Here is a 7,970-nt window from a genome sequence, read left to right as displayed (position 1 = left end):
TGTACAAGACACTATTCAAAGCGACAATCGAATCTGTCATTACAACAATGTCAACAAACATGGATTTGTGTGTGATCATTTGACCTTGCAAACTTCGGAAACTACCTTTAAATATTATTTTCAGCTCTAGCTTTAAACACTAAAAGCGTTAACGCGAGTTCAACTTGATGTACATGTAAAAAATTAACAAGAAGAACTAATTTGAAAGAAGTATTTTGTTCTTATCTCTTTTGTTTGCTATATCGCTATGACGCCACTTAAAACTCCATAAACACTTTTCAAATTAAGAAAACATCTATATGGGGCTGAAAAAATTAATAAAGCACTATATATATGATATATCTATTCTTGTATAGGTATGGAGAAAATAAATACGATATTCAAAAATTATCTTAATTGACACATGATAATGTTGATAGATATTAGAAGTTTAAGTAAAAAACAAAATAATTTTTTTGACAAAAAAATTTATTATCAAAGTATATATTTCAAATGCTTAGAATGGGTAATATAAATAGATTAATCATCAGAGAATATAATTGCTCAATTAATCACAACTTTACAAACATATTGGATAACAAGAAACCAATCTCAAAAATCCTAAGGCCCATTATGGATCAGGCCCATATAGAACAGAGTAACTTCTCTGACAACTGCACGTACTATAATTGGTTTTAGAATCCCGACGACCTAAGTGGCATTTTCTCGAGAAAATAGCGGTCGAAAAATTCAAAAAATCGGAAAAAATGGAGCTGCTCAAGCTGTCAAAATTCAAATTGCAGCTTCAATCGATGATCGGAGAAGTGAGAGATCTGCGTGTAAGACGACAGAGGTTTACATTATCTATTGATTGTATATTTTTCCGCTCTCTCTTTTCTTCTTCTTTCACTTTACTACCGGCGATTTTGCAGGAAAGGGAGCGATCAGTCACAGATCACTTGAATCTCATCAATCAGGTTACCGAATCAATGTTATAACCTCTTGTTTGTATCGCGTTTCTGAGTCGTGAATCGTGATCACGGCGGTGCAGAAACAGAAGCACACGGAGGAGGAATCCAGCAGGAAAGTGCACGAGCTAGAATCCGAGATAGCTTCTTCTAGAGAATCACAAGAGGCGCTCGAGAGGAAGGTTCGTGAGATTATTTTTTTTTTTGTTTTCGGCGAATTTGTTTCAGTTTTCAAGATATGTGGATGAATCAGTGAATTGATTTTGCAGGTGAGTTATCTCCAGAACGACTATAGTTTGCTGGAAAACAAGCAGAACGAATTGAAGAATACTATCCAAAACCTGCTTCAATCGCGAGAAAGTTTCTTAAATGCTTACCAGGTGCTTGCTTTGTTGAAATTTGAGATTATGAATACATTCTGGATCTAGGAATCGTGTAGCTTCGGTTACTTAAGCGGTGGAGTGTTTGCAGGAGTCGTTTAGTGAAATGAGATGTTCAGTTGAGGCCAGGGATAGGAAGATTGCCATCCTTCACCAGAAGATAACATCTCACTTGGCATTGTTCGATTCAATTGAGAAGGAGGCGTCTGCAATCAAGAACGTTATTCAGGAAGTTCAGGGCCTTGTGGATCAAAAGGAAGATGTAGGCATGTAGATCCCTCGTCTCTTGCTGTTTTTTTTGTTGAAAGGATATGATTCCAGAATACTAATGCGTTCTAACGGTTTCTTGTCTCCAGTGGCTGGCTTGAAAGGAAAAATGGACCATGTCTCTACGTATGAGAAAGTATTCATTGGTGAGTTTCTCAGCATATTGATTCTTGAGAGGTTACTTAATTGTTTATGAATGTATGCAAGTCTTGAAAAATGTTCCATTACATTGTTACTGATGGATCTGTAGAAGTGTGTATGGTCAGTGTTAGTTTCTCTGGCTTTCTTTTCTCCATAAAGAATGAATGTAACGCATGCCGTCTTCATTTACTTGGAAAGTGACTCAAATTATGCATGTTTACCCTTATGGAGACAGTGATTTTCTTTATTTATGCAGAGAAAATCAGAACTTTAGAAGAGAAAATTGAATATCTTGAAGCAGAATTGCAGAGCAAGGATAATAGAATATCAGAGCTTTGCGCTCAGCTGGAAGAAGCGAAGATGAAAAACGAATATCAACTTCAAATTGAAGAGATATCCATGATAGAGTTTAAATTTTTTACTGCACGGGAACTAGTGCAAGATCTTTCCTCTTGAAGTACTTGCCATGTTTTTGTTTGCTTGACCAGCCTTACTTTCAGAAAACTTTGAAGGTCAAAGATTTAGTTGTGGAGAACTTGATTTCTGAGAAGGAGGTAGGAAAGGAGATTGATTAGTTATTTAACGAGTTTGATTCTTTTTACATCCTCAAACAGTCTCTAAATAGTGTTTCCAATGTTTAGGCATTGCATTCTGAAGTGAGGAGTTTAGAGATGATCTTACTGCGGATTCAAGAATCTGTCACCCTCATGACCGAAGAGGTGAGAGATTAATTCAAATTTACCCTTTCTAACATTTCAACCTTCCATAATAATTTAGTGAAGTTTCAAATTCAAATGAATAAATTGAAACTTCGAGTCTTCCACTCTCTTGATATGTGACAGGACAGAAGGGTGTTCACATCAATACTGACATACGAACAAGGTGCCGATGAAAGAAACAACCATTCGAGGTCTGTTAAATCGCTTGACCATATTTCCTAGTGGTCCATGGACGGATAGTTTGCATCAGCAGTTTTCTTAACAAACATGACATGATATAGTGAATCTTTACTCTTTTGTGGTTCGACTTTGGGATGAGTTCAGAGGCCTTTCCATCTCAGTCTGAATAAAGAATAGTCCCACATCAACTCTTATTTCTTTTTACTGGCTAACTAGGTACAATTACACAGTTGACAAAACGGAGGAACTTGCATGTGAAGCTCCTATTCTGGGTTCCCAAGAAAATTCAGGTACGGTCACTTGCAAGCTGTACGACAATCCAGAAACAAAGCCATAACTTCGTCTACGAAATTTCAGTGTTCGTCACTGTTAAATAAGAATTCACTTGTAATAGAATGCTAAGAGAATGTTATCTAGCTGACTTGCTGCATAGGCAGAAGAGAATTACCTTGATCAATTTAGAATTTTTTGCACTAACCAAATTTCCAACTTCCTTTTGCAGCAAACGTTATTTCATCAGCGTCTCCTCGGTGTCCTCACCAAAACACAGGCTGCAGTTTGGTACAGGACGCTGATCATAGACTGGACTCGGCGCAGTCTCTGCAGCATAACACCGTCAGTGGCCATGGGCAGAGTACTAATAACAATGACCACTTTGACCCCAAGGCAAACAAAAAAAAAAAACGCTTTTCTCTTTGTTTCTTACTTACGGTCACTGTTAGAACTTAGGAGTTAACGCACAAACATAATGGTAATATGACCAGGTTTTGTGACATTGTGTAGAGTCAACTTCCTCACAATATAAGTCATCAGCTAGTTTTAGAATGCGTTTTCCTCGATCAATCTTAGATTTTTTAAGTACCTATTGCACTCAGATTCTTATGAACATCCTAATAATATCATATAAGCTTATTCATTTTTTAGAGAGTAATATCATAGTCGTCAATGTTTTGCAGGACAAGTGCAAAGAGTTAACGAACCAGCCTGATTCAGAGTGCTCAACTAATCGTGTATAAAAAGGGAAGTGTCTAATCACGATTTATGATCGTTATCACTTATTAAAGTTATGCTCTTGTACACGATTAGTTAGGACTTGGTTCATGTAAACGACAAGAACATGGGTTTTCTACTCTCACACGCAATGAACTAGACGTAGAGAAAAGGTATTTTTCTTTACATTTTCATAAAGATTGGAAACTAAATATAGGTCTTTCATTTTCTTTTTAAATAAACTCTTCCTTTTCCATAAGATCCATTTTTTTTGTAGATGAGATATCTAAATTTAACTAACCGGAGATTGTAATCTAATGGTTTGAACCAGCATTGTCCCCATGCGCCATTATTTGAATAAACCTTATGTGTTAGAGCATCTCCATCCATAAGGATGAAGATGCCCTTATGAAATAAAGAGAGATATTTTGTGACGATTCTAATAAATGAGCAGCACTTGGCTGTTAGTGACATAGGTTTAGTAGTCTAATGCTAATTTGTTAGATGCCATTCGAAAATTACTACATGTCATTTTGTTAAACGTTTCCATTAAAGCGGTGTATTTAAGATTATAGGGAACATCAAAGATGACACACATGGTCCACCATTCGATTTCATCGCTGGATCCAACTATCCACACACTTATCAGTTTTGTGTAAATAAATTAAAAGCTGACAGGAAAAAGTAAGAAAAAAAAATGTTATGCACATCTGCGGGATTGCTCGAATAGGGCGCATCAATGAATAATTTTAAAGGAAACGTCACTTTCCATGTTTGTGTTAACTTTATTTGTACCTTTTTGTAAATGTAAGTTAACTAACGAAACAGGCCTGATACCACTAGATTTTAAGATCTTTGATGGAAACTTTCTATGTTTAGTAGATAAAAAAAATGAGACTAAGAGCATGATTATTGGGGGTTGTTAGAGTGAAATTTTTAGCGGAATATAAGAACCCGTCTCTTAATTTTTAACTAAAAAAGTTAAGAGCCGGTTTTTAAATAAGAGTTTTAAGACCTTAGAGCATTAATATAGCGTTCCTTAAACACTATCCGTCCTAGGAAACTGTGGATAATAATGCTCCAAGGTCTTTAAAACTCCATTGTGGATTACCAAAAAAAAACTCTATTATGTGGTACTTCTACATCAATTATAACACATTCGACTTTCAGATGGAAGTTATAAAGCCTACAGGGATTTAAAGACGCCAAAGAGAGTGAAGTTGGTGAAATTGATGGCTCTTGTTGGGAAAGTTGTCAAGTTTCCACTCGTTTCATTTAATGCTCCACGCCTTTTCTTATACTACTAAGTGCTTGAATGGTGTAGTGTCGTAAGTGCAGTTATCCAGTTTTAAAGTTACCATTCGCGTTTTTTTTTTTTTTATAAAATACATAGCAGGAGATCTGCATGCAGATCAATATTTTTTATCTTTTTGTGAGAAAAAGCAGGAGATCTGCATGCAGATTTCACCACCATACATTTAAAGCAGTTCATCTGCTTTTATCTTTTCTTAATTAATCAATGATCTTTTCATAAATAATTAAATTTCAAAATATATCTAAACTTATTCTATAAATATTATATTTTCATTTTAGTTACTCACAATTTTAATAATACAAAAACTATCGTTATCTATTTAGCTTTTTCATCATATAATTTTCATATCTATTTTAAATTATTATATTTATATAATATATGTGGTTTTAGTTATAATATGTATTATATAAATATATAGTATTGTAGTTTATATATGTATACTAATAAATAAGATATGTATTTTGTTACTTGTTAAATTTTTTATATATTATGTGTTTTGATTTTTATTAATTTTAATTATTAAAATATATAATTTGTTTTATTTAAACTGATTTTACCATTTAAAATTGTAATAAACTATTTGATATGCATGATCTGCACTTATCCCGTTTGATCTGCTTGATCTGCACTTGTCCCGCTTGATCTGCATGATCTGCTTGATCTGTCCTGCTTGAACCGCTTTTACCATTTGAATCCTTATTATTAAATCCACTTCCGTAGTTAATACTACTGTAATTTATTAATCCATCAGTTTAAGATTAATTGTCGTTGTAGAGGAAAATTTTTGTTTCAAAATAAGTGTCGTTTTTTGGTTTCAATGAAAAAATTATTAGTAAGATTCTTCTGTTTATTTTTCTATTGGTTGAAATATGGTTAGGTGTTTGGGTAATTATGTTTTTATTTTGAAAATGTACAAAATTAAATGTTTTCTTAATCTGTGTGCATGAACCTAAAACGACAACTAACTTGAAACGGAGGGAGTAGTAGTTTTAATATTCAAAAAATAGTTTTACAATCTCTGCGTTCGTACATTTGGAACGTTGGAGTCATTTCAGTGAGGGCCCGACTAGTTTAAACGCAGCGGTTGCGGATGCGGGAGTTTACGCATGCGAATGATTGCGGTTTTAAGCGTTATTAAATGTTTTGTATGACTGGTACAAATTTTGAAAACTGTTGCGTTTGCGGTATATTTGTAACTGGTTGATTAAAAGATATTGCACCGGTTTAATAATAAATTACCCATATTAACATATTATAACATTATAAAAATAGAAAAAAACATACTATTGTAATAAAATATAACAATTATCAATATAATATGATTAATAAAATTATTATTTTTATTTATAAAATTTGTAAATTAGTTGAAAGTTATAATTTTAATAAAATTTGTTTTGAAGATTTGTATTTAAAAAATTTTAAAAAAGTTTTATTTTATTTATATATGTGTATATCTTTATATATGTGTGTATATAAATGTTTTAAAATTCTAATAAATAGGTAGTTTAAATTTTTTATAAAAATAAATTATGATACTATTTGTGAGTTTTAATTAATATATAAAATATGTATATATTTTTATTTATCATATTTCCATTTTAAAATTTAATTTTAAAATTTTAAAATATTTTTGAAAATAATTTTATATTTTTTTCCGTCCGCAACCGTCTACAAGCTGGAACCAGCTTTTGATTTTAAGAGGTTCGGAACAGTTTAGAGCGATTTGTAACAGTTTGTATGATTGTTTCGAAACTCTATTAACCGATACCAACCGCAAAAAATGTGTTGCGTGTCGTAGCGGAAAAACCAGTTAGACCCTCAAATGACGGTCAAAAACGCAGATACTGATGTAGGAAGGACGAGGCGCTGTAGTATTTCTTAATCCAGATGTAACCTTTTAAATGCTATAAAGCCACACATACATACAACAACAACAAAAAAAACACGGCTTAAATACTCTCTCTCTTCCTAAATATAACATGTTTAAATAGAAACACACATATTAAAAAAGTTACTTTTTGTCTAGAAAATATCAATAAAATTATAAATTAATGATATTCAACCGATTACAAAATAAATTATTCAAATATGATTGGATACACAATTTTTAATAAAGTAAAAATTATCTAAAAAAATAAAAAGATCTTATATACTGGAGCATCAAAATTCCGTAGAACATACTAAGTTTAGGAACCGAACGAGTATGGTTTAAACAAAAAATATCAACTGCTACGTGGATACTTGGTCGCCAATCGTCTTCAATGCAATATAAAAATTTACAATTAGTAGTTGGAACTTCAATTATTTGGTAAAAAAGATACTGAATATGCATGGACCGGTTACCGGTGCATAGATATTTTGGGTGGAATATGATGAATGCAATTTAATATTTAAATAGTGCTTTTATTTCCAGTTGAAACTTTATTATATATGATCAACAGAGTTGTTTTTTTTTGACAAAATCAACAGAGTTGTTGTGAAAAAAGAACAGAATTGTTGTGACATTTGAAATCTTCTGTATATATTTGCAGAAGTTTACACCAACATCTTTTTTTTCAAAAAACATAAACGAACTTTTTTTTTATTTTTGTGTTACTCAATTATTAATATTTTACACTATATCTGCTTTAATTGTTAAACTATTCAGAAACTATATATTTAAAATTAAGTAATTGTATTCTATATGTCAGCATAAGTGGTGGGGCGGTTATATACATGCATATACATAAACTTGTGACATTTGAAAATCCCTTTTCTCAAAAAAAAAAGGAGACATTAATTTGCCAATCCTTAAGCAATAGCAAACTATTCACAATGGCCCCTCATCTACTCCCTCCGTTTCACGTTGTAATTAGTTTACACTAAAATCACTAATATTAAGAAAGTTGGTACTTTACGAAAAATAATATTTAATTAATTAGTTCAACCAATTATAAAAAAAAATTAATATTACTTGATTGGTTACACTATATTTAATAAATGTAAAAGTTATCTAAATATTTGGAAACTACTTACATTTTGAAATAAAATT

The 7,970-nt window shown here is 32.0% G+C and overlaps 1 protein-coding gene across 4 annotated transcripts; it reads left to right on the top strand.

Annotated features, from left to right (window-relative positions):
- Positions 1–676: 676 nt before the first annotated feature.
- LOC106344161 (cingulin) lies at positions 677–4,810 on the top strand. 4 transcript variants are annotated; one of them, XR_001270157.1, is made up of 14 exons: positions 677–818; positions 912–956; positions 1,031–1,129; positions 1,217–1,327; positions 1,419–1,593; positions 1,684–1,740; positions 1,992–2,128; positions 2,230–2,289; positions 2,377–2,454; positions 2,578–2,645; positions 2,851–2,924; positions 3,137–3,300; positions 3,591–3,797; positions 4,795–4,810. XR_001270157.1 is itself a non-coding variant. In XM_013783564.1 (13 exons), the coding sequence occupies exons 1-13, from the start codon at positions 747–749 to the stop codon at positions 3,648–3,650; spliced, it is 1,200 nt and encodes a 399-aa protein (XP_013639018.1). In that variant the 5' UTR covers positions 677–746; the 3' UTR covers positions 3,651–3,883. The 4 variants fall into 4 exon arrangements, 1 of the variants encoding a protein (XP_013639018.1); XR_001270156.1 differs by lacking the exon at positions 4,795–4,810 and adding an exon at positions 4,200–4,465; XR_001270155.1 differs by lacking the exon at positions 4,795–4,810 and adding an exon at positions 3,902–4,465.
- Positions 4,811–7,970: the final 3,160 nt, after the last annotated feature.

This window comes from Brassica oleracea, chromosome C5 (genome assembly GCF_000695525.1).
Source record: "Brassica oleracea var. oleracea cultivar TO1000 chromosome C5, BOL, whole genome shotgun sequence".
Classification (NCBI taxonomy): Eukaryota; Viridiplantae; Streptophyta; class Magnoliopsida; order Brassicales; family Brassicaceae; genus Brassica; species Brassica oleracea.
The sequence above is the reverse complement of the archived record's forward strand: the minus strand, read 5'-3'. Positions and strand labels throughout refer to the sequence as shown.

Coding starts and splice junctions, on each gene's coding strand:
- LOC106344161 (XM_013783564.1), top strand. CDS start 747: ATGGAGCTGCTCAAGCTGTCAAAATTCAAATTGCAGCTTCAATCGATG. Junction 1,328..1,418: donor GTTTCTTAAATGCTTACCAG/GTGCTTGCTTTG, acceptor GAGTGTTTGCAG/GAGTCGTTTAGTGAAATGAG. Junction 2,129..2,229: donor ATCAACTTCAAATTGAAGAG/ATATCCATGATA, acceptor GACCAGCCTTAC/TTTCAGAAAACTTTGAAGGT.